This window comes from Haliotis cracherodii, unplaced genomic scaffold (assembly GCF_022045235.1).
Source record: "Haliotis cracherodii isolate W230 unplaced genomic scaffold, xgHalCrac1.p SCAF_17, whole genome shotgun sequence".
Classification (NCBI taxonomy): Eukaryota; Metazoa; Mollusca; class Gastropoda; order Lepetellida; family Haliotidae; genus Haliotis; species Haliotis cracherodii.
The window spans coordinates 12170524-12197946 of NW_027266272.1; the positions used below are offsets into that span (position 1 = coordinate 12170524).

Consider the following 27423-nt stretch of genomic DNA (forward strand, 5'->3'; position numbering starts at 1 on the left):
TTTCATGTTTTTTTTTTATCAAGGTGCTTACGTGGTTTGATGCACTTCGTGAAGTAAGACCCATTATATTACAATTTATATCTTGATTATCGATCACATCGTCTTCACTGGGTGCCGCCATTTTGTTTAAAGAAAATGCAAGTGACATCAGAGGTGGAATCTGATTGGTCAAGAGGAGGGACATAGAAGGGACATAACTTGTAATAGCCACTGGTGGCGCTACGATTGAATCCATAAGGTTCGGCAAGGGTGGAAACTGGATTTTTATAGTCAGTTAACTCCCTTGCCTCGGGAAGATGGAAAACAACAACAACAACAAATAACTGGTCCCTGAGTAGCCATTTGGGTGCTACTGACCGATGGTTGCAGTCCAGAAGCTGTGGGAGGATGTGTGGTTGGTGATGAAGAACTCCAGGACCCTCTCCTGTCCCACCAGGCACGTGCCGAAGTCCAGCGACTGCTTCGACAGCTCAATCTCCGGGATGGCCAGTGTGGCCTCCAGTGGCACTCGCTTCAACACATAACACTAGAATCAGTCTCATTGACAGAACCATGTATTCTCTCATAAAAAGAAAGCATACATAGAAAAATTATAAATGTTCAGGGATGGGGTAAAGATTTCAATTTGGGAATATCAGAATCCAACAGTTATACAGTGATGTCACTTATATAGCGACTGCGTGTTTGTGTGGCTGCTTGTACTAGTCCGGACTGATGCCGATTTACAGTTAGCACACTGAGATACCATGCCGCAGCTAAACATGAATACCCCACTCAGACACAGTATACTGACTCCAAGCCAACCAGTCCTTGTTTTAGCCCCTTAATGCCGAACAATTATGTTGTCATGTAAAAACATACAAAGATTGGGTGATTGTCAGGCAGAGTTCAGGTGGTCAATGAGCTGTGTGTTTCAGCCGACCTGTATGGTGTTAAAGGACCTGAGAGTGCATGTCAGTGAGGTAAGGTGAAATGGGGTTAAACATTGTGTCCAAGATTATTGCACTTATACAGTGACATGCATGCATGTGTGTGTGTGTGTGTGTGTGTGTGTGTGTGTGTGTGTGTGTGTGTGTGTGTGTGTGTGTGTGTGTGTGTGTGTGTGTGTGTGTGTGTGTGTGTGTGTGTGGATGCTTGTACTAGTCGGGACTGATGCTGTTTTATAGTACTAGCCAACTGAGATACCATGCCATAGTTTAACTTGAATACCCCACTCAGACACAGTATACTGACTTTGACCCGACAAGTTCTTGTTTTAGCCCATAAATGCCGAGCACCAGACAAGGTAACAACATGTTCCATCTTATAACGTCTTTTGGTATGACGCGGCCGGGGATCGAACACCGGAATTTCCGCTCTCCGGGCAGACGCTCTACCACTAGACCACGGAGACGGTCGCATATCAGGCAGTGTTTAGGTGGACAATGAGCTGTATGTTTCAACTGACCTGTATGGTGGTGTTGTTGAACTCGATGATCAGGTCGTCCTGTATCTCCAGTTTGCGACCTGACTGCTGAACGTCGTCACCGTCCACATAGCCATACGTATCCAGCAGCTGTGTGGACGTCTGGAACGCCACCTTCACCTGCAGGGGAGATAACTGTGCTTATAGAAACCTTACATGCATCATATCAAAATGTACCAAAAGGCCGAGATGTCAAAAGCTAAAAGAACAAATAACAATGAGCTACAGCACTAGTGAGTGAGTGAGTGAGTGAGTGAGTGAGTGAGTGAGTGAGTGAGTGAGTGAGTGAGTGAGTGAGTTGTGTTTAACACTGTTGAACAGTATTTTCAGTCATATCAAGTGTCAGCTTGGTGTCGGAGGAAAGCCTGAAGATAGGTTGGCTGCCATCTCCCCGAGGCAAGCATGTCCACTAACCTATATCAAGGCCTCATTTCTACCCTTGCCACATCAAGGACACAATTCTTGGCTTGACCCTTCCGCCACCTCGCGTAGATCACGAGTTGTGCCACTTGTAATGAAAACACAATATCCAATCATATCGCTGTTCTTATCTTGAATAGCTTCACAAAGATGAAGACTTCCATAGGCGATGAACTGGTTGATCAGATAACGAAAACATTCACTATTTGACTTGTGGCACAAAAGAATTTGTAGGGGGTTTTATAAGATGAAAAAGACATATTCATGTCAACAAAGACAGGCAGCGATAAATCCCTTCATACAAAGATGTACCAGTCATGGATGTTAATTTTGTGAAAAGTTCTCTGATTGGACTATCGATATGTGCGATAGTCCAATCATATTTTGCACAGGAAAAGACTTGATAAAAAGGCTGGTGGAAACTCTTGCCTCGGGAAGATGCTTGGCTTTATATTTACTACTTTGGTGAAACCCACGGGATTGTCTGGTTCAGACTCGATTATTTACAGACTGCCATCATACAGCTGGTATATTGCTGAGTGCGGCGTTAAACAACAAACAAACAAACATACGTTGTGAGGCGTTACTTGATATACTTCCTCACAATCCATGTGGGGATGCCAGTTACAATTACAAAACCTATCCTTGTCGTAGAAAATGAAAAATGGATCACGTTCAGGCTCTTTGACTTGTCTGATTGTGTGTCACCATACCCTGATGGTTTGGGTCGTTGCTCATAATATCAATCACTGGACTGTTCAGACTTGATTAGTTTCAGGCTGCCCTTACATGGCTAGAATATCCCAGTATTGTATTAAACAAAAAACAAACAAAATAACTGTCTCACCAGCAGGTTGTGTTGAGGACGAAGGGTGTGGAAGCCTGTTTCCATGGCTACGGAAGCTCTCATCTGATTGGTTGCTGGGTTCAGGTCCACCAACAGGAAGGGCGTGTTGACCTTAAGTCGGAAGATGAGAGGGGTCTCGGTGTTGTTGGACAGCATGGTGCTGCACACCCTCAGTACCTCCGGCATCGTCTGTTGGGATGAAGATAAGGATCAGGAAACATGGTATTCAACAGTGTTTGAGATTAAGGGGGTCCTGGGGTCCTATACAATTGACTTAGTGAGTCTGGTTTTACGCCGCTTTTAGCAATATTCCAGCAATATCATGGTGGGGGACACCAGAAATGGGTTCATACATTGTACCCATGTGGGAATCAAACCCGGACCTTCAGCCTGACGAGCGAACACTTTAACCACTAGGCTACCCAACCGTCCTGCTCCTATGCGAGGTTCATACAGATATGGAACACTTACATTCAAGGCTATTTCAAGGCTGCCAGCGGTCATTTTTAAGGCTTTATTAGTTAGGTTATTAGCCTTAGTCTGTCAATATTTTATTACCGTATTCGACGTAGTAAGCACCCTGTTCTAATAAGAGCCTACGGCGATATTTGCTAATATATTGGCTTGTGAACAATATATTGGCTAACACCCCTTCCGATTGATCAATGTAAACTTATTTATTCGTGTATAATACACACTCGTGTGTTATATGCACCCTTAATTATGGGCAGTTAAATTCTGGAAAATATATCTGTCATGCATAATACACACAGACTTTTCTTTTTGTATCATTTCAGGCTGTCAGCATAAACCACGAAATTTACAATCTTTCAACTCTGTTTTTTTTTCTCACCAAAGTTATATTCTAATTTTGAGAGAGCCTTAGGCACTTATTACAACGAATATGGTAAATCATCCATATTAGTCGTAAGACCTAAATAGCAGGGTGACCACCACACATTTTCCAATCAGATTAATTTTTGACCCATGAATTCTTCAGGGTCTTTGGCACACAAATCTATCACTGTGACAATCTCATTAAAATCAGATCTTAGTTCTCGCTACCGCTAAACAAAGATCTGAAGACATCCCATTAGGGATCACGTCAGAACGACCTTTCATCCGACCAATCAGTGCGTCGCTTTCCAGATTATGAAAGTGACAGTCGGATTTGATTTCTAATCATGCAATCTCGAAAACTTTAACATGGGGTATTCCGAACGATAGTTACGGGTTTAACACCTGAATCATTACCATCTAGACCATCTATTAGTCATTCCAGAATGTTTTTTTGTTCAGGTTTCAAATTTGTAATCGAGAATTTGTCAAAATATGCTTCGAAGCGTAGTCGCCAATTTGAAATTTGTGCCGTAAAGCACGAGAAAGCTGCCTTCTGATTGGTCATTCCATTGGTCGCTCAAAGTTCGCGCAAGGTCGGTCTGACGTGACCCGTAATGGGATGTCCTCAGATCTTTGTTTTGCGGTAGCGAGAACTAAGATCTGATTTTAATGAGATTGTCACTGTGATAAATCACACTTAAACAACTTTGCTACATATCTTTGTGTGCTTTGGCACAAGTATATGTCATCGTAAACAGACTGTGGTTTCACCTCATGATATGTGTAAATCTTAAATGTGATTTTTTTAAATATTCATTAAACTTATCTGCTTTGGTAACATTGTCACTTATTTTCTATGCTGTGAGTTTCAAAATGTATTTTATCATTTATACTTATCCTGACTCATACACATGATAACATTATTACATTTGCATGATGTTTCCAGAGTTTAGACACATGATGTATAGTTTGGAAGGTAATTTAAGGTACCGACATTTACTACAATATCTGAAAAACTATTGGACCTACTCCAGTCAAAGTTGGTATGACATTGTTAAACAGTCATACATAACTGGATATTACATTTAAAGACAATCGGTGCATGAATAAAAAATCAACTCAACTCGAAAGGGTGCACGGGAATCACGCACGTGCGAAAACGGTGTTGAGTTGATTGGTTCAACTGTGTCATATGACCCTGTGACGCAGGGGTAGCATTATGCAGATGGCTGTTTCAATGAATGCTCGTTCCACCCGTGACGAACAGGTCTGGTTGTTGATGAAATATAGTGATAGCTAAACAGACAGATTTTTTATTCATGCACCGATTGTCTTTAAATGTAATATCCAGTTATGTATGACTGTTTAATAATCTCATACCAACTTTGACTGGAGTAGGTCCAACAGTTTTTCAGATATTGTAGTAAACGTCGGTACCTTGAATTACCTTCCAGACTATAGCTACCAATGAAGTACAACACTCCACACCTGAAATGACAGGAGAACCAGCCTGTTAGTATTGACAGTGAAACTTCTACTGAAAATCTCTATGACAAGCGTGAGTGAAGGTATTGACTGGCTCCGTTACCTGCCCATCCTGCAGGAGGTCACTCATCGCTGACCGGTACCTCATCCCTTCATCCTCCGTGTACTCAATGCTCAGCCTGGTGGAAGAAATGCGGGCAACCATTTATCATTATTGTTTTAGTTGTATGGAAATGCATACATTTTGTACCCCTGAAGGCTCGCTGACTTTGTTGATGCATGTCATCGTATCCCAATTGCGTGGATCAATGCTCATTTTTACATATGGCTTTGGTTTCATTTGGCTGTCCCAGACAATTGGTAATGCAAATGCTTTCATTAAGTACATTCGCATGCGTGCCATTGACATGTTTCATCAGAAATGGCATTCAGATATTTATGAAAGTTCAAGATATGATACTTATCGCCAATTCAAGTCATTGCTTGAACCAGAATCCTATTTATCAAATTTACGGTACAGGAATTCTCGTAACACCCTTATTCATTTCAGACTTGGCCTGAACGATCTAAAAATTAACACAGGGAGATTTTCATCTATTGAAAAATCGATACGATTATGCCCATTTTGTGACATTGTTGTCGAAGATGAATACCATTTCATGTTTATTTGCCCTATATACGAAAATCTAAGAGACAAGTACTTACCGAAGTGGTCTCTATCTCATTTTAATGCTAAAAGATTGTCTTCATTACTGTCTTGCAAGGATCTTATAACACAACATCAACTGGCTTTGTACATACATAATGCTTTTTTGTTACGAAGTGAATTGTTACCTTGACGTTGTATTTTATAAAATATGTTATGTAACTCCGTTGTATATGGGCCTGTGGCCTTTCATACAATAAAGAATTGAATTGAATTGAATGTGTATATCTGTGTGTGAGAAGTGCATGTGTGTGTGTATGTGTGTGATGTGCATAAGTGTGTGATGTGCATATGTGTGTGATATGTACATATATGTGTGTGTGTGATGTGCATATGTGTGTTTATGCCACGTGCATGTGTGTATGTGCGACATGCATCTCTGTTTGTGTATGTGATGTGCATGTGCATGTGCGTGTATGTGTTTTTAAAGTCTACATAAGTTTGGCAGTTACAACAATCATAGCTTGACAATATTTTTTTAACAGACTCTAAGTCACAGATAAGCAGTATCCTATCTGGTTTCCCTAAGCAGAAATCACATTAATGTCAGGCGCTTGTGCAATGTACAGTGACTTGTATCAGTATGACAATATGTGTCTGTGGTTCAACTCACAGGGCCGGCTTCAGGTGGGCGGTCATGTCCAGACGAGTTGTAGCGGCATCAAAGGCCTCGGGGCGGTAGATTCGGCTGTCATTGCCGCGAGCCTGAGATAACCAACATGAAGTAAACAATCTTAATGGTGTGTTTAGCAAATTAAAAACAAACTTTTAAGGAACATTTATAAGAAGAATGTTGCACAAAATTGTTTCAGAAAATTGGAATATATTTTAATAACATATAACCAACCTTGTCTTATAGTGAGTGAGTTAGTATGGTTTTACGCCGCTTTTAGCAATATTCCAGCAATATCACGGCGGGGGACACCAGAAATGGGCTTCACACATTGTACCCATGTCGGGATTCGAACCTGGGTCTTCGGCGTGACAAGCGAATGCTTTAACCGCTAGGCTACCTGACCGCCCCCCTTGTCTTATAAGGCAATGATACTGATAAAACGTGTGAATGCTACCTCAAGCAGGAGCCCTTTACAATTTCATGATTCAAGTTGGGTAGTCCTGTAATTTTGTTCACGTATAAACGAATTAGTTACAGTGTTGTAATACTATTTACACTATTGATATCTCTGATCACCTACAAAGTTCTTCATGTATAAATGTTCAGTATGCTTAAAACATGGGAGTGTGCTCCCTGCATCCCCCCTCTGGATCCTTGTATGTACCTCCAGGAAGACTCCGATATCCAGACACTCGGATATGCAGCTACTCGGGTATACAGCTACTCATTTATCTAGACACTCAGATATCCTGACACTCGGATACCAGATACTCAGATATCCAGTTGCTTGGATATCCAGCTGCTCCGATATCAAGATACTCGGATACACAGCTACTCATTCATCCAGACACTCGGATATCCTCACACTCAGATATCCAAATACTCAGATATCCAGATATCCAGATAACCAGATATTCATATATCCAGACACTTGGCAAGCCATACACTCATATACCCAGGTACTCGGATATCCTCACACTCAGATATCCAAATACTCAGATACCAGATACTCAGATATCCATATATATTAATATATTCAGACACTTGGATATCCAGATATACAGATATCCTGCTACTTGGATATCACACTCCTCAGATATCCAGATACTTGGATATCCAGATACTCATATATCCAGCTACTCAGATATCCAGATACTGCAATATCCATATATTCATATATCCATCTATCCAGGTACTCGATATCCAGATACACATATATCTAGATACTCATATATCTAGATACCTGTATATCCAGCTTCTCAGATATCCAGATACCTGGACATCTAGGTTCTCAGATATCATTAACTGAAATAACCATGACGGTTCCAATACAGAAGTTATCTACCTCTCCTGTGTATGTGACATCACAAGCTACACCTGGCTTACCTTTCCGTCGACACTCAAGTAGCCTACAGCAAAGCCCTGGCACTCCATGTCCTGGCTGACCTCCGATGGGGGGAGTGGCGTGAACTGAGCGGTCACTTGGCAGTGACCATAGGCTGGAACAACCTGACCAAACAAAACACATCTCACTTCATCTGGATGACATTCTGACAGAAGCATTATACGGTACAACACAGATATAACAAACATGGATAGAGCGAACAAACGGATACAACAAACTTAAAAAATCCCTGATTCATCTCCTATATATTATCATATAAAATTTACGTACATAATGAACTCTCTACGGTGTATATAGCGAACTGATATCTGATCACCGACAAGCCCATCTCCCACTAATTAGTGATGTGTATAGCGAACTGAGAAATCTCACTCATTGTCAAGTGTCACTGGCAACTGGCTGCATGCAATCAGTGGCGAATCAACACAATCACGGCAAATCACTCAATCACTGGTGACGATTCAACCTTGTTAAACTTACATTATGTTACTCTTACCTGTCCAATGTAATTGGACTAATCTTGTCTGTAAAACAAACTTTTTAACTGAATCACCGGAGATGCGGGAGGAAACATGTATAAACGTGTATGTGTATTGTGTTTTGTTTTAGCCAAGATGGCGGATGTTTCCGAGCGAAAACGTACATTACGAACAACATGTATAACAGACTGATTTCTCCGGTCCCTTGTAGTTCGTGATATCCATGTTATACTGTATATGCTATTGCTGTTGCATATACTGTGTATCGGGCCACTATACAATAAGGATCAGATTTTCAGCCATTTTCCTTTTAAATGTGAGGTGGGAGGAATTGTTATTTCATATTTTATTTCGAACAAACTCACGGCAAATGTATACATAAACTAACTAACATGACTAAAATCTTATAATGAATTTACAATGGCCTTTTTGCTAACACCTGGTGTCATCACTGTTTGATAGGGTCGTAATCGTACAATGAACTCTGCTTTTGGCAGAGATTTATGATTGTGAAAAGGGTTTTGTCGCTTTGGAATTATAGGACTTAAATTCAGATTGACCCCATGATAAACACTATACAGCTGTACATGAACATCACACAATTATTTCCAGCAGCGCTTTAATCTATTCTCCATTGGCAACACCCTCTTCATTATCCGGCTTGTGATCATGACTTGTTCAGCCAGGAAATACAGTAAGGTTTAATCTGTTACTTACTGAATTTTATCATTTAAGACAAAACACTGACTATTCATGCAGGGAAAATGCCTACAACAGACCCCAGAAACCGATCAATTCTGACGTCAGATGCACCAGGAATTAATCTGGACCTGCTCAGAGGCCGATATTCAGCCCAAGTCTGCAGCAAATGTCTGTTACAAATCTCAAAGTGGAATTAAAAGTTTCCGAATTTATGATAATACTCCCAACCTATGTTGTAGCTTTGACGAGGTGACTTGTATTTCACTGATAAGAGGAATAAGGAACGAAAAAGAGGTTTAGATTTTAATTTACATTATTGCATTGATTGCAATTTTTAAATCCATATGAACTTAAGAAAACAAGAACTTGTAAATTATGAAATTGAAACCAAACTATAATTTTGTTCCTCCCAATTTGCCTGTCAAGGGCACTTAGGTTGGAATCCTAGAAGAAGCTCCACATACCAGTTGATTTGGGATGATCTGGAAGGGTTGTGTGGACTGTTTGCCACTGTGAGTCGCCAGACAAAGGGAGACAACTTTGAGTGGCTCCTCGACGACAGACAGAAGACTCTCCACGGTCCAGGTGGTCTGGCGGCTCGTGGTGGGGGTAGTATCGGGGGAGTTGGGGATCAGCTCGGTCGGCGCTCGCTTAAGGGGGAGGGGTTCTGTAACAGGAGGAGGTACAGCATGGAGCTTATCAAAAGATGGTCGAACGAAGTTGAATTTCCGTGATGTATTTTATACAAATCTATGTACACATGCACCAGATGTTCTTCAGCAACTGGGTTGTTGTTCTGTTCACATAGAAACAATAACATGAATTACCAAGACTAGGAAACAGCAGATATTTACCATATTTTGTTTTTTTCATTACATACAAATGAAATATTTAAAAAATAGAAAAAAAATAGAAAAAGTTATTCATGGCAGTACACTGCAGTAGAGCAGCTCAAACAGTTTTAAGTCTTACCATCTTCTCTTGGTGGAATCTCCTCTCCATTTTCATCCCTTGGTGGGAAGGGTCGACCGTAACACACGTTGAGGTCCAGAAGCTGGTCATCCTGAGCTTCGATGCAGAACTCGCGCCAGTCAACACGGATATCTGACAGTGAGAATGAAAAGGGTCAGTCAATATGAAACTGTTGCCAGTCAACACGGATATCTGACAGTGACACTGGGTCAGTCAGTCAACATCGAACACTAGCCAGTCAACACGGATATCTGACAGTGACACTGGGAAGTGTCAGTCAACATCGAACACTAGCCAGTCAACACGGATATCTGACAGTGACACTGGGTCAGTCAGTCAAAATGGAACACTAGCCAGTCAACACGGATATCTGACAGTGACACTGGGTCAGTCAGCCAACATGGAACACTAGCCAGTCAACATGGATATCTGACAGTGACACTGGGAAGTGTCAGTCAACATCGAACACTGGCCAGTCAACACGGATATCTGACAGTGACACTGGGTCAGTCAGTCAACATGGAACACTAGCCAGTCAACACGGATATCTGACAGTGACACTGGGTCAGTCAGTCAACATGGAACACTAGCCAGTCAACACGGATATCTGACAGTGACACTGGGAAGTGTCAGTCAACATTGAACACTAGCCAGTCAACACGGATATCGGACAGTGACACTGGGTCAGTCAGTCAACATGGAACACTAGCCAGTCAACATGGATATCTGACAGTGACACTTGGTCAGTCAGTCAACATCGAACACTAGCCAGTCAACACGGATATCTGACAGTGACACTGGGTCAGTCAGTCAACATTGAACACTTGCAAGTCAACACGGATATCGGACAGCGACAATGGGTCAGTCAGTCAACATTGAACACTTGCAAGTCAACATGGATATCGGACAGCGACAATGGGTCAGTCAGTCAACATTGAACACTTGCAAGTCAATATGGATATCGGACAGCAACAATGGGTCAGTCAGTCAACATTGAACACTTGCAAGTCAATATGGATATCGGACAGCAACAATGGGTCAGTCAGTCAACATTGAACACTAGCAAATCAATATGGATATCGGACAGCGACAATGGTGTCAGTCAGTCAACATTGAACACTTGCAAGTCAATATGGAACATTCTCCAGTCACCTTTGACTTTGATGTCTCAGTACGACACACTCAGCCACATAGAGACATTACTTAGAGCTGTCTCTAGATTGTTGCTGTCATGGTAACCATACTGACCGTGGGGACTGTTGTTGTTGATCCTCATCCCCCTGTTCACAGCAGCCACACCCGATACATGAGTTCCGAACCTGAATAGCAAACACAGACACATGAGTTCCGAACCTGGAATAGCAAACACAGACACATGAGCTCCGAACCTGAATAGCAAACACAGACACATGAGTTCGGAACCTGAATAGCAAACACAGACACATGACTTCGGAACCTGAATAGCAAACACAGACACATGAGTTCAAAAGTACAGACACATGAGGTCCGAACCTGAATAGCAAACACAGACAAATGAGATCCGAACCTGAATAGCAAACACAGACACATGAGTTCAAAAGTACAGACACATGAGTTCCGAACTTGAATAGCAAACACAGACAAATGAGTTCCGAACCTGAATAGCAAACACAGACACATGAGTTCCAAAGCACAGACACATGAGTTCCGAACTTGAATAGCAAACACAGACACATGAGTTCAGAAGAACAAACACAGACACATGAGCTCCGAAGAACAAACACAGACACATGAGTTCTGAAGAACAATCACAGACACATGAGTTCTGAAGAACAATCACAGACACATGAGATCTGAAGAACAATCACAGACACATGAGTTCTGAGGAACAAACACAGACACATGAGCTCTGAAGAACAATCACAGACACATGAGTTCTGAAGAACAATCACAGACACATGAGTTCTGAAGAACAATCACAGACACATGAGTTCTGAGGAACAAACACAGATCTGCATGAAGTCCGAAGGGTGAATTATTTGGGTCTAACTCCTCTTTTAACAGTATTACAGTTGTATCGCGGCGTGTCAGCTTAATGCAGTGATGCAGGTCGCAGGTGTTTACGACTTCGGTGAAACCCACGAGCACGGGTATGGTGCTGACAAACCTAGAAACATAATTGGGGCGAACCCGGAATCGAACCCACAATCATAGGTTTCTGGCGTGCCCAAGGGATGCAACTCTGCACAGTGAATCACGGTGCCTTAGACAATTAGGCCACCCGTGCCCCGAGTTCGGAAGAACAAACATAGACACATGTGCTTCGAAATACAAACACAGACACATGAGCTTCGAAGAACAAACACAGACACATGACATGTGCTGCGAAGAACAAACACAGACACTTGAGCTCCGAAGAACAATCACAGACACATGTGCTCTGAAGAACAAACACAGACACATGAGCTTCAAAGAACAAACACAGATGCATGAGCTGCGAAGAACAAACACAGACACATGAGCTTCAAAGAACAATCACAGACACATGTGCTGCGAAGAAAAAACACAGACACATGTGCTGCGAGGAACAATCACAGACACATGAGCTTCGAAGAACAAACACAGATGCATGAGCTCCGAAGAACAAACACAGACACATGAGCTTCGAAGAACAAACACAGACACATGTGCTGCGAAGAACAAACACAGACACATGTGCTCCGAAGAACAAACACAGACACATGTGCTGCGAAGAACAAACACAGACACATGTGCTCTGAAGAACAAACACAGACACATGTGCTGCGAAGAACAAACACAGACACATGTGCTGCGAAGAACAAACACAGACACATGTGCCGCGAAGAACAAACACAGACACATGTGCTCTGAAGAACAAACACAGACACATAAGCTCCGAAGAACAATCACAGACACATGTGCTGCGAAGAACAAACACAGACACATAAGCTCCGAAGAACAATCACAGACACATGTGCTCTGAAGAACAAACACAGATGCATGAGCTTCGAAGAACAAACACAGATGCATGAACTGCGAAGAACAAACACAGACACTTGAGCTCCGAAGAACAAACACAGACACATGTGCTCTGAAGAACAAACACAGACACATAAGCTCCGAAGAACAATCACAGACACATGTGCTGCGGAGAACAAACACAGACACATAAGCTCCGAAGAACAATCACAGACACATGTGCTCTGAAGAACAAACACAGATGCATGAGCTTCGAAGAACAAACACAGATGCATGAGCTTCGAAGAACAAACACAGATGCATGAGTTCTGAAGAACAAACACAGATGCATGAGCTTCGAAGAACAAACACAGACACATGTGCTCTGAAGAACAAACACAGATGCATGAACTGCGAAGAACAAACACAGACACTTGAGCTCCGAAGAACAAACACAGACACATGTGCTGCGAAGAACAAACACAGACACATGTGCTGCGAAGAACAAACACAGACACATGTGCTGCGAAGAACAAACACAGACACATGACATGAGCTGTGAAGAACAAACACAGACACATGAGCTTCGAAGAACAAACACAGACACATGTGCTCTGAAGAACAAACACAGATGCATGAACTGCGAAGAACAAACACAGATGCATGAACTGCGAAGAACAAACACAGACACATGAGCTTCGAAGAACAAACACAGACACATGAGCTTCGAAGAACTAACACAGATGCATGAGCTTCAAAGAACTAACACAGATGCATGAGTTCTGAACCTGAACAAAAAGAAATTGTGTGAAGGGATTGTCAGATCATCATTGTGAGAGGCATCATATCAGAGTAGCAAGCCGCTCACGTGCTTCAAATCAACAACCAATCAGAATGCCTCTTCTAGATATGAGCTTGGCATAGATATAATTTTAAAATTTGTCAGAGCAAGACCTTGATATATTAAAACAAATCAATTTGCTGGAATTTCTTATTCCTGATTATTAAGATAGGGGAACAAAAGGCATTCCTAGTTGTATTTGAGATGGTATGCAACAAGGCAAATCAAATACTGGTGAACTCGCAACTTGTTACAATGATGAAGATTGGACAACTATTTTCAGCTTTGTGTCACCCCTACCGGACTCTGGTGCTATGGTGACAAATGGGTTCAGGGTGATCCAGAATAGGTGAGGTGAAACGGCAACTTCAAGGTCAAAATTACTGACTTTCATGCATGTGTCCTTGTGTCTGTAGCTGCTTGTACTAGTCCAGACTATTGCCAGTTTTATATTGCTGTCTCATTGAAATACCATGCTGCAGTTTAACATGAATACCCAACTCAGACACAGACACTCTGAGCCAACCAGTCCTTTTATTCCATCATGCTGAACACAGGCAGGGTAACAAAAAGTACCAACATTTAACAACTTTTGGTATCATGTGGCCGGGTATAGAACCACCAAATTCTGATCTCTGGGCAGACGCTCTACCCACTGGACCATGGAGATGGTTATTTATCATATTAGAATATAACTCAAAGGACAAAGGAGGCTACACACACTTGTCCACTACACATCTACACAAGTTAAAGGCTCCTGCTGACCATACCTGACCACTGGGTTCTGGTCCGGCTTGGCGGCGGTTATCTGAAACTGTAGTGGACAGCCCACAACGGTCATGGTGAGGGGTACCTCTGCTGGCTCCATGTCTCCAATCTGAAAAGATTTAGAGACCATTACTGCAACATTCCATCATTAAACCTGACCTAGGTAAACAGTAACTATTGGGCATCAGATTTGTTTGTTTGTTTGTTGTTTAACCAATGCTAATAAAGCAAAATACTCAAAAATATTTTGCTTGTGGTATTAATGACATTTTCAATTCTTTTTTCTTTGCCTGTTTCAAGCCGCACTCATATTATGACAGCGACTTGTATATAATCAAATCTGGACCAGACAATCCAGTGGTAGATTTTGTGATGATCAATCCACGCTATTGGGGTACAAGGAGACACTGTCAACCAATTCACCAAGTGTGACACCTGATCCATTTGGGGCCGTTTCATGACCAGTATATTTTGCTGGGGGAGTATTCTAACCAGGAACCCCAACGGGGTCTGACCCCATCTGAAAGATGAACATCAACATCCACTTGCTCCACCCCGACCCCAGCTGACCTTGACCACCAGCTTGTCAGTGTAGCTGCCCCACATGTTGCTGTAGGCGGTGACGTCCAGCCTCTGTGTCCCGTAGGCCTGCAGGATGCCTGTTGCCGGGGTAACCGTGAAGGATGCACCATGGCCCTGGGACAACATGGCTCGTTTCAACTCTGTATAACAAGCACAATACTCATGGATAGCACAATATGCATGGATAGCACAATACTCATGGATAGCACGATACTCATGGATAGCACAATACATAAGGATAGCACAATACACATGGTTAGCACAATACACATGGATAGCACAATACACATGGATAGCACAATACACATGCATAGCACAAAACTCATGGATAGCACAATACTCATGAATAGCACAATACACATGGATAGCACAATACACATGCATAGCACAATACTCATGGATAGCACAATACTCATGAATAGCACAATACTCATGCATAGCACAATACAAATGAATAGCATAATACTCATGCATAGCACAATACACATGGATAGCACAATACATATGCATTGCACAATACACATTGATAGCACAATACACATGGATAGCACAATACATATGAATAGCACAATACTCATGGATAGCACAATACACATGGATAGCACAATACATATGGATAGCACAATACACATGGTTAGCACAATACACATGGATAGCACAATACACATTGATAGCAAAATACACATGGGTAGCACAATTACAAACTTGTCATCAATATTTTTTGGTATTTGTAGAAGTATAAACACAAAAACTAGTGTGCAGATTTATGCAAAGTGTGCACATCGGTCCTTACGTTTATAACTCCAAGAGTGCAATAACATATTGCAGTCAGTTCCAATAAATAGCCATGTCAACAATGATAACTTCACAGACTGCGTACTAAATCACTAGCACACAAAAACTGAAGACAACGATGAGAAATCAGTGACATCGCTCAGCACAATAATCTAACACATGCCCCTCCCATTCTATTCTCAGCCAAGACCCGTGAAGATCCGGGGTTGAATAGGTCTGCAGCAACCCATGCCTGCCGTAACAGGCGATTATGCTTGACGTAAGAGGCGACTAACAGGATCGGGTGGTCAGGATCGCTGACTTGGTTGATGCACGTCATCGTATCCCAATTGTGTCGATCGATGCTCATGATATGAAGCACTGGATTGTCTGGTCCAGACTCAATTCTTTACAAACCGCCGTCATATTGCTGGAATATTGCTGAGTGCGGCGTTGAACAAAAAAAATTAAAATAATAATTATCAGCCAAACAGAAAAAAGTTCCCAATTGTGGACAGCATGGTAGTGTAATGGACAAAAACATCTTTTTTAGCTTGGATCAAAGGCTAGTTACCACACTGAGAACAAAACATATAGTGTTGAGTTACAGTGGGAGTACTTCAGATGATGAATGTATGCAATTACCTGCTTCTGCTTTGTCTGATGTCTTACTGAAGGGGTCGGCCAGATTGGGTGTACGACCCAACAGTGTTCTCCGGCTGCAAGGAAACAGGTGAAGGCAATGCTGTTTCAATAACATTTTAGTATTTTAAGTTGTTAGTGAGACCCTGTAATTTGTAATGAAAACACAATTTGGGGTTTGGGTCTTTGTATGAATATTTGCCAAATAATGCTAACTTTATAAGGAAGAGAATTTATGGATGTCAACGTCTTTATTATGAGGAACGCAACGTTTCGGAGTATATGCTTACTCCTTCATCAGGTGAATGAATGATATGAGGCAGAGAGCATACCCCGGTATATATATGTACATGTAAGAACAACAAAAGTAATAATATAACAACAGGTGGAAACTTAACAAGAGAAGCCAACAGATAATTGCTGCTGATGGGTGATTAGCAAAAGTCAATGGAAGCCAACACTTAACAGTAATTAGTGCTGATAGATATGGACAACTGGAAGCCAGGACTTAAATTATCGACAAAAGCATTTATACATAATGTTATAAATTGTTATCAATTGAATGATCACTGCTAATACAAATCAATGCTGCAATTACGTGTATTATGTTTTGTCTTATCCAAGATGGCGGACGTTTCCGAGCAAAAACGTGTATAACGAACAACGGATATAACAAACAGATTTCTCTGGTCCCTTGTAGTTCATTATACCTGTGTTCTACTGTACTCTAAAACGTTGTGTTCCTCATAATGAAGAAGTTGACATCCATAAATTCTCTTCCTAATATGTGTATCACTTCTAAATGCCTTTCAAAGACTAATCCTAACTTCCGCTGAAATATAGTGCCAGTTTCTTACTTTATCAAGGCAAATTTATATGTATAGCAAATTAACACCTCCAGTGTTAGATAGTTTTCTGAGTTGTCTTCCCCTAAAATGTGAAAGGAATGTAATTTAAATTTACACCAAATCAAATATTAATTGCGACACACCTTTTGGGAGTTGTCTCCCCCTGTTTTTCGGGTGGTGTTGGTGGCCTGGCAAACATGAAGTCCACATTGACAGTGTAGGGAGCATTAATGGCTGTCATATTCTGCATGAACAGGTATCTGTGAGGGGAGCTACCCAACTCTACAGCTTGACCAAAGTGCAGTATAAGCTGATCGCTGAAACATAAGACATTAAGTGTTGACTTAAAACACAAGTGAGGCCTCAAGTTGGTCTTTTGCTACACTCAACAAGAATGAATACTCATAAACCCTGCCAATATGACATGGTTGTGTGCAAGGTTATTGTACGGTTTTCAAGATCTGCTCCGGAAATGAGCACTGCTGCCATTTTCAGTCCAAGTCAAAGACGTTGCCATGGAAACTCAAATTTTTTATTTTTTTAAAATCCCGGACTATCAAAAGGCACCAGTTTACAATTAGATGTATTTATATGCAAAGTTTGGTGAAGAAAATTTTTTGTCTTCAAGATCTGTTCCGGAAATGAGCACAATCGCCGATTTTCAGTCTAAGTCAAAGTCGTTGCCATTGAATTCGAAAAATAATTTCTGAAAAAAATCCCAAACTATCAAAAGGCAGTTATCTCTCATGGTTTTTGAGTTCTGCTCCGGAAACGAAACATGATGGACGGACACACGAACGGACGCACAGACAGCACCCATTCATATATCCACCTTCCACTTCATAGCAGGGGATAAAAAATATCTCACCAATAAAGTAATTGTTTCTATGGCATGCATCCACAGCCCCAACAGTTACACTTGCTTCAAAATGTATACTAAAAATGAAAGTAGACACACAAATCAAAAACTTTGACCATAGAGGTGTCGATTCCCTTTCAAAAAGCATACCTCAAACATGTCAACATTTCAACTGTTGAAATAACATTGTCTAATGAAGCACTCGGCAATATTCAAGCTATATGACGGCAGTCTTTATGTAATCAAATCTGGACCAGACAATCCAGTGATTTACATGACGAGCATCAACCCACGCAATTGGGATTCGATGACATGCACCAACCAAGTCAGTGATTTTGACCACCCGATTCCGTTAGTCGCCTCTTACTATTCATACGTATCAGAAAAACTTTGACGTCGCTCATTATTATTTATGCATGCTAGGACTCAGTTGTCATTGAACATATGACATCATCCATTGTATTGTGATGTCACAGTATTCCAGACTGATGTCATGTATTGCCCACGTCAGTCTCCCGACTCTCACATTGTGGACATCTCATTATATCTACCTTTTGATCTCTCCATCTTCTGATGCAGTGAACTTGACCGACATCCCCCTGACATCACAGGACACACTGAACACCTGCGGCAGCTCCATGCCATCGACGTACACTGGGAAGCGCACGTCGGAAAATATACCCTGTTGAAAAAAAAGGTTAGTGTCTTTTGTGGTGTGAGAGAGCAATTCTAAATTCAGAATGCTAAACAAATGGGGAGATAATGTTTTTTTTGGCAGCTGTTTCGACTTGGTAAGAGTGAATATTTTTCTTCAGTGATGAGCATTAGTTACCATTTAGGAAAAGAATTATTCCCAGGAGTTATGCATGCATGAGTGGACAGACAGCCTATTTAGCTGCCCCTACTCTTGACAGGAACTGGAGCAGTCGGGTAGCCCAGTGGTTAATGTGTTAGTTCATCACGGCAAAGACCTGGGTTCGATTCCCGTCATGGTTACAATGTGTGAAGCCCTTTTCTGTTGTCCCCAGGCGATATTGCTGGAATATTGCTTAAAGCAGCGTAAAACTCACTCTCTCACTCACCCACTTGACAGGAGCTGAACTCAGGTTTCATAGAAATAGGCCAAAATTGGCAACATAATTCTGACGTACATGTGACATGATTTATAGTTTATGGGGAAGGATAGCAATTTATTATTAGAGAAAGGAACTGGTACCTCTCTCTTCGCGACAAAGTCAAGGTTGATGATGCACTCTTCACGAGGTTTGATGAAGGCTGCCGTCTTGTCCATCTCCACACTACAGTCCTCTACATCCTCCCCCTCAACCTGCAGACAGTACACACCACATGTAGAGATACACCACATGTAGAGATACACCACATGTAGAGATACACCACATGTAGAGATACACCACATGTAGAGATACACCACATGTAGAGATACACCATGTGTAGAGATACACCACATGTAGAGACACACCACATGTAGCGATACACCACATGTAGAGATACACCACGTGTAGAGATACACCACATGTAGAGACACCACATGTAGGGATACACCACATGTAAAGACACACCACATGTAGAGACACACCACATGTAGAGACACACCACATGTAGAGATACACCACATGTAGAGATACACCACATGTAGGGATACACCATATGTAGAGATACACCATATGTAGCGATGCCTACCTGTTTTTTTATGGCATGGTACATTTTTTCACATAATATAAAAACCTGTCAGTTTCTTTTTGAACAGAAGGTAATTTAAGATTGTCATGAGATGAGAAACATAAAATAACACAGACCGCCTTACAATTATGGCTTAAAACATATATATCTTCTGTTACATAAGTTTTATAAATATTCTAGTTTGTACTAACATTAACCATACTGATATAAAACAATAAGCAGTTGTTTAATGACTTGCCTCTGGCTACTAATCAATCCGTTTAACATGTCAGTTTCCATGACATCACAATCAAATTACATCACTAATCTCTCTGCCACGGATGGTGGTAAACTGTACTCTACATTCAAGACTGTTTACTGTTTACAAAGTGAAGTAGAAGAATGATTTTGGATGACAAATAGAATCTGACCATAGTGTCTTTTGATCAAATATATCAACACTCCTCCTTTTATTGGCTCATATACATATTTAATATCAAAAGACATGAGTGTGAGGTTCTCTTTATGTAAAAGAAAGGGAAAAAGGGAAAATGAAAGAGGATGGAGAGAAAGAAAGAGAAAGGGAGACGGCAGATGAGACATAGAAAGGAACAGGGAGAAAAAGAACGAAAGGTAAGTGATGTGAGAGACGGACCTCTCCGATGTGGAAGCGGGTGGGAATCAGGCCCTGGTTGAGCAGCACGACCTCCACCCGACACGGCACCCCCAGGTACACCTCCGGCAGGGTCAGGTTGCTTTCCTTCAGGCACACCGACGGACTCTGTACTTCCGCGTACGCTGCGATAGAGCTGTCAACACAAGCAGAGAATTACATTCTTGTACCCATCAGTCCATGATATTGTAACAATTCCACCATATTGTTACAACATAAACTTGCTTTTTAGACATATTATATATTAGTGAAAAATGTAAAAAAAATATTAGTGTTTTATTACAATTATTACAAAAAAACAACCCAATATACTTTACAGTTATAAATAAAGTATCTCCATGGCATTTGATTAGCTAACCAAGCAGTTTTTGTGTGTTTTTTTCCCGTAATGATGCCACTGAGTTTTCTGCCTACAGTTTGTTGTGTTGACAATTAAAGAGTGAGTGAGTGAGTGAGTTTGGTTTAATGCCGCTTTTAACAGTTTTCCAGTTATATCACGGCGTGTCAGCTTAATGTTGGAGGAAAGCCCGAAGTGATGCAGGTCTCAGGTGTTTACCACTTTGGTGAAACCCACGAGCACGGGTATGGTGCTGACAAACCTAGAAACATAATCGGAGCGAACCAGGATTCGAACCCACAATCATAGGTTTCTGGTGTGCCCAAGGGACGCAACTCTGCACAGCGAATCGCGGCGCCGTAGACAACTGGGCACCCGTGCCCCAGACAATTAAAGAAGCAGTCTGTGAAGTATTATTGCTATGCAGAATCACAGCGTGCACATCAGTTATTATCTCTCCACAAATTCAAAAATATTGAAGGAAAGTCTTAAATAAAACATTTTCATCAAGAATTCCAACATGTGAAGACTGATAAAGGCTCAAGTCAGGTTGATACTGAATCTACATTCCTCAGTGGCATATTGTACATTAGTTCTATATACGAAGGCAACTCTACCTTTTGTTTCCATCCTCAATGTCTATCTCCAACACTCTCTTGACCGTCTGCGCTGATTTTGGGGTGAAGGTCACAGTAATGACCTTCCTCTCCAGAGGTCGAAGTTCACCCGACTCAGGACTGAATATGAACTCACTGGGTGCCTGTGTGAGAAGGAGACAAAATACAAAAATTATTTATTTGAAGTTTACACGATATATGGCTTTTCAATTGGATGAGAGGTATGTCACATGACCACGAAATTGACGTTCATAAGTGTGGCCGTGTTCTCCAAATGACGTACACACTGACAGACTACTTCCACATTCCTGGGGGAACCCCTGGGAATTCCCAAACACGAATACATACTGAAGCATTCTTTCTGATCAGGGGGCACGGATGGCCCAGTCGTCTGAGGCGCTGCAATTCGCTGTGTAGAGTTGCGTCCCTTGAACACGCCAGAAACCTATGATTGTGGTTTCAAATCCCGCTTCGCCGATTATGTTTCTAGGTTTGTCAGCACCATATCCGTGCTCGTTGGTTTCACCGAAGTGGTAAAGGTCTGAGACCTACATCACTTAGGGCTTTCCTCCCACATTAAGCTGACACGCTGTGATATAACTGGAATACTGTTAAAAGCGGCGGTAAACCTGACTCACTCACTCACTCACTCTTTCTGATCACCTGACTCAGGACTGAATATGAACTCACTAGGTGCTTGCGTGAGAAGGGGACAACATACAATGAAACACTTCCCTCCTTGGCAAACCCCAGAAGTTCTGCAATGTCGCCTTCATGAAATAATAGTTTGATTTTCCTCACTGTCACACCTGCTGCATGTCATATTTGACCAACATACCAACAGAGAACATTGCTATGTTGTGCTCTACTTTCTTTACACTATATAGTTTTTCCTGCCATTCATGCTTCATGTGTTTTTGCTTGTCATTTAACACCACACTCAGCATTATTCCATCTGTATGACGGAGGTCTGTAAATAATCTGGATGAGACAATCCAGTGATCGATATTGTGAGCAACTGTGCTTCATGTGAATCATTTCCATCCAGAGATGCTTAGAAATGCCTCCCGCCTCACATTAATAAATAACTGGATGAAAATCTATCAAATTATTGTGACCTGATAGCTCTTCTTATATTCATATCTTGTATTCAATTAAGAATTGACCTTCACTTTGTGTGAGTTCATTGGAGTATGAACCTTCATAGAGTGAGGCCCAAACTGTATGAACGTTGGAACGAGTTTTTCTTGTAAAAAATGTATGAACGTCAAATTGTGTCGTTCAGCCTACAAAGGATGGAAGCTATTTGAAGAGTTATGACCAGAAATATTGTTCAGTTATTTTAACAGTAGGCTGCAAGGGCGGATCCAGCATGTTTAAAAGAGTGGGTATGAAATATCCAAATCCTCTCTCTTGATCATTTTATTGCCTACAACAAATAACATTTTGTTTTCAAAAGCGTGTGTATGTATGTGAGAGGGGGGGTGGGGGTGGGCCTTGACCCTTCTCTGGATCTAATTATGGGCTCTCTCTGGGCTTCACATTTCGGTAAACCTACACTAACCCCTCAGATCTGGGAATATTTAATGACATTTTGCTGCAGATTTGGGCCAAATATTGGCCTCTGAGCATGTCTAGATAAATCTTTGGGACTATATTTTGGGAGGAGATTAGGCTATACATACCATTGGGTCCTCAGCAAGTGGAAGTGGTGTATCCTGTATGTGCCACTTGGTGACCAGCTGGGACTGGTTGTACAGGGTGACGGTCCGCTGCACGCTCTGGCCGAGACGCACCAGGCCGAAGTTGACATCAGGCTCCTCTACTGTGATCTCCGGACCCTGCAAGGTGAGGTGCAGTGTAATCAGGTTTAATGTCGTGTTGAAGAATATTGCACTTATATAGCAATGTCCAACCACGTGTGTGTGGCTGCTTGTACTAGTACAGACGAATGCCAGTCCTACGGTGCTAGCCTACTGAGATATGGATACCCAATTCAGACGCAGTATACTGACTCCGAGCCCCTTAATGCTTAGCGCTATGCAGGGTAACAAGAATTATCATATTTTAACATCTTTTGGTATGACGCTGCCAGGGATTGAACCACCGAGCTTCTGCTCTCTGGCAGACAACACATGGAGGCAGTCAACCCTGCAATATCCACAAAAACCACATCTCACTTTATCAGCAACTTTGGGTTTGGGATGGGAAATGATAGTGACATTTGACATAGTTGCTATATGGCTGAAACAATGCATCTTCCTGAGCCAAGGGAGTTAACTGTGTCTAAAAGTCTAATATCCACCCATGCCAAACTAGGCTGGATTTCTGTGCTCAATTGTAGCGCCACCAGTGGCTATTACGAGTTACGTCCCTTCTATGTCCTCCTATTGACCAATCAGATTCCACCTCTCATATAACTTGCCTTTGCCTCAAACACAATGGCGGCACCTCATCAAGACTATCTGATCCGTGTTGTTTATCAACTTGATGTCGATTTCATTAAGTTATTTTGATTGGACTGTTCATAGAATTGTTAGTCCAGCCAAAATATAACTACATAATTCCAGTCTAGTTTGGCAAGGGTGGAAACTGGACTCAGGAAGATGGAAACAATGCTTATGTGATGGTAGCTTTTAACTTACAAATCAGAGGAAACTGAAACACTTCAACTTCACCAATATCAACTTTGATGCTTAAAAGTGTCAGATAAATAACATTTTGTTAGTCATGACTTACTGTTTCTATAAACATCTATTACTAAGTTACAGTAAATAATCCAAATCTGGTTGTACCTTCATTTCAGCTTCTATGTGGAGTGCCAGAGGGTCGTCCATGTTCATGACAAAGCAGTACAGAGTGGTGCTGATCTTCCCGGGTTCCACACCAGTCAGACTCAGCTCAAGGTCCATGGCCATACCAGGGTCTGGGGAAACAATGGGGGTCAGTGAAGAATGGGGGTCAGTAAACGGGGACACATGGCCATACCAGGGTCTGGGGACACATGGCCATACCAGGGTCTGGGGAAACAACGGGGGTCAGTGAAGAATGGGGGTCAGTGAACGGGGACACATGGCCATACCAGGGTCTGGGGACACATGGCCATACCAGGGTCTGGGGACACATGGCCATACCAGGGTCTGGGGAAACAACAGGGGTCTGGGGAAACAACGGGGGTCAGTGAAGAATGGGGGTCAGTAAACGGGGACACATGGCCATACCAGGGTCTGGGGAAACAACGGGGGTCAGTGAAGAATGGGGGTCAGTGAACGGGGACACATGGCCATACCAGGGTCTGGGGAAACAACGGGGGTCAGTGAAGAATGGGGGTCAGTGAACGGGGACACATGGCCATACCAGGGTCTGGGGAAACAACGGGGGTCAGTGAAGAATGGGGGTCAGTGAACGGGGACACATGGCCATACCAGGGTCTGGGGAAACAACGGGGGTCAGAGAAGAATGGGGGTCAGTGAACGGGGACACATGGCCATACCAGGGTCTGGGGAAACAACAGGGGTCTGGGGAAACAACAGGGGTCTGGGGAAACAACGGGGGTCAGTGAAGAATGGGGGTCAGTGAACGGGGACACATGGCCATACCAGGGTCTGGGGAAACAACGGGGGTCAGTGAAGAATGGGGGTCAGTGAAGGGGGACACATGGCCATACCAGGGTCTGGGGAAACAACGGGGGTCAGTGAAGAATGGGGGTCAGTGAAGGGGGACACATGGACATATCAGGGTCTGGGGAAACAACGGGGGTCAGTGAAGAATGGGGGTCAGTGAAGGGGGACACATGGCCATACCAGGGTCTGGGGAAACAACGGGGGTCAGTGAAGAATGGGGGTCAGTGAAGGGGGACACATGGACATACCAGGGTCTGGGGAAACAACGGGGGTCAGTGAAGAATGGGGGTCAGTGAAGGGGGACACATGGACATATCAGGGTCTGGGGAAACAACGGGGGTCAGTGAAGAATGGAGGTCAGTGAAGAATGGGGGTCAGTGAAGAGTGGGGGTCAGTGAAGGGGGACACATGGACATACCAGGGTCTGGAGAAACAATGGGGGTCAGTGAAGAATGGGGGTCAGTGAAGGGACACATGGACACCATGAATATGCCTCCTCAGACACAGCATATTGACTCCAAGCCAACTAGTCCTTGTTTTTAGCCCCTTAATGCTGAGAGCCAGGCAGAGTAACAACAAGTACCATCTTTTACTGTCTTTTAATATGACATGGTTAGGGATCGAACCCCAGACCTTCCGCTCTCTGAGCAGATGTTCTACCACCAGCCCACTGAGGTGGTAATGAAGTCATAATAAATACATCAATTAAAACCACCCCAAAGTTTATACCCAGGTTTGGTAGACATTAAATACTACCCACATAAACCAGTTCTCAGTTCCTAGAAAGTGATGTTGAGATGCCGTGAAGTTGCATGCATGCTATATTGTTCTACAGACAGATGGGTCATCATGTGAAGTGTTACCTAGTTCTCCAAACGGAGGTTCCACCTCGATGATGTGCTTGTCACTGTGAGGCTGCCACTGGAAGGTGATCGTGGAGAAACTGTGGTTGGCCATCTGCAAATAGAAACCCACACAGAGTCAATCAGTGTCAACCATGCTTTCATCTCAAACAACAGACAAATGGCTTCATGCTGGGTGAACTACATTAACTGATCTAATATATGCTACTCTTAGAAGTTAAAGAACACCTGACTTGTCATATGACTATAGTTCATCTGTCAGGGCCATGAAAACATCAGGTGTTCTTTAGTATATATTTTCACCAAGAAATCACTGTTGTGTTCAGTCCTGGAGAAAGTTTGAGCTTGTTTATTTATGATAGCACATTGTGAAACAATCCAAAACAGACATGATTATTGCCAAAAGGATACCTTTGCAAAAGTAAGTGTCGTTTCTATTAATTTTACAAGTTGCAACAAAACTACAAACAGAATAGATGCTACAAAGCACATTTTTAATCAAAAACAGAATTTTTCAATTTTTTATAATTTCAGTAACAAAAAACAGTTTTAATCAAAAGAACACAGGCTTAGGGTAGAATTGACATATACTTCAAGGACAGTGACAAGCCCATGAAAATTGTTTTTAAACATAATTAGTTTCTAAGGAGATGGTATCGAACGTACAGTGAAGAGTTTCTTGATGGTAGTGCCGATGGGGTTCTTGCCCGGCAGGAAGATGGCGTAGGGGTGGAGGACGATGTTGAGGGGAACGCTCTTCCCCTTCACCTCTATCTCCAGACCCACGGTGTCACAGTAGATGGGACCTGGTCACACACACACACAAGCCATGACACATCATATGTAGTAGGACTCCAAATTAACTCGGGCTCGATATTATTGCGGTATTGGTAGATATTATCAACTGTTTATTTATACAAATCTAAGCACAATATTTCATTGCCCCCTGAAAACAAAGAGTCTGACAGGGTCTGAATGTGTGGGTTTTAAAAATAAATTCATTCAGATAACTGACATAAGCCAGTTATAACCATCCTCCCTCAGTGTATCTATCAGTATCCTTATGATGTCAGTCGTAAGGCCATCTTGGGTTGGCCTCCTTGGGTTGGCCTCAGAGGCCTCACGACCAAAACTGTAAGGATATTGACAGATACACCTCGGATATTGTGGGTTTGTTAGTTTGTTTGTTGTTTAACGCTGCACTCAGCAATATTCCAACTATATGACAGCGGTCTGTAAATTATCGAGTTTGGACCAGAGAATCCAGTGTTTGACATCATGAGCATTAATCATGAGCAATTGGAAAGCGATGACATGCATCAACCAAGTCAGCGAGCCTGACCACCTGACCCCGTTAGTCGCCTCTAGGACAAGCATAGTCGCCTTTTATGGCAAGCATGGCTTGCTGAAGATTTATTCTA

The 27423-nt window shown here is 42.3% G+C and overlaps 1 protein-coding gene across 1 annotated transcript in view; it reads right to left on the reverse strand.

Annotated features, from left to right (window-relative positions):
• Positions 1 to 27423, reverse strand: part of LOC139464899 (deleted in lung and esophageal cancer protein 1-like) — a 45035-nt gene that overhangs the window by 3087 nt on the left and 14525 nt on the right. Inside the window, exons 16-36 of the mRNA XM_071246478.1 lie at positions 26669 to 26808; positions 26003 to 26096; positions 24312 to 24442; positions 23202 to 23357; positions 21517 to 21659; positions 20545 to 20698; positions 19426 to 19536; positions 18761 to 18891; positions 17494 to 17667; positions 16506 to 16579; positions 15075 to 15226; positions 14507 to 14613; positions 11186 to 11256; positions 9938 to 10069; positions 9430 to 9632; positions 7766 to 7888; positions 6377 to 6468; positions 5161 to 5236; positions 2733 to 2921; positions 1448 to 1585; positions 358 to 511 (exon numbers count right to left, since the gene is read on the reverse strand). Coding sequence (XP_071102579.1) covers positions 358 to 511; positions 1448 to 1585; positions 2733 to 2921; positions 5161 to 5236; positions 6377 to 6468; positions 7766 to 7888; positions 9430 to 9632; positions 9938 to 10069; positions 11186 to 11256; positions 14507 to 14613; positions 15075 to 15226; positions 16506 to 16579; positions 17494 to 17667; positions 18761 to 18891; positions 19426 to 19536; positions 20545 to 20698; positions 21517 to 21659; positions 23202 to 23357; positions 24312 to 24442; positions 26003 to 26096; positions 26669 to 26808 — 2745 coding nt within the window. The remainder of the gene's footprint in view (positions 1 to 357; positions 512 to 1447; positions 1586 to 2732; positions 2922 to 5160; positions 5237 to 6376; positions 6469 to 7765; positions 7889 to 9429; positions 9633 to 9937; positions 10070 to 11185; positions 11257 to 14506; positions 14614 to 15074; positions 15227 to 16505; positions 16580 to 17493; positions 17668 to 18760; positions 18892 to 19425; positions 19537 to 20544; positions 20699 to 21516; positions 21660 to 23201; positions 23358 to 24311; positions 24443 to 26002; positions 26097 to 26668; positions 26809 to 27423) is intronic.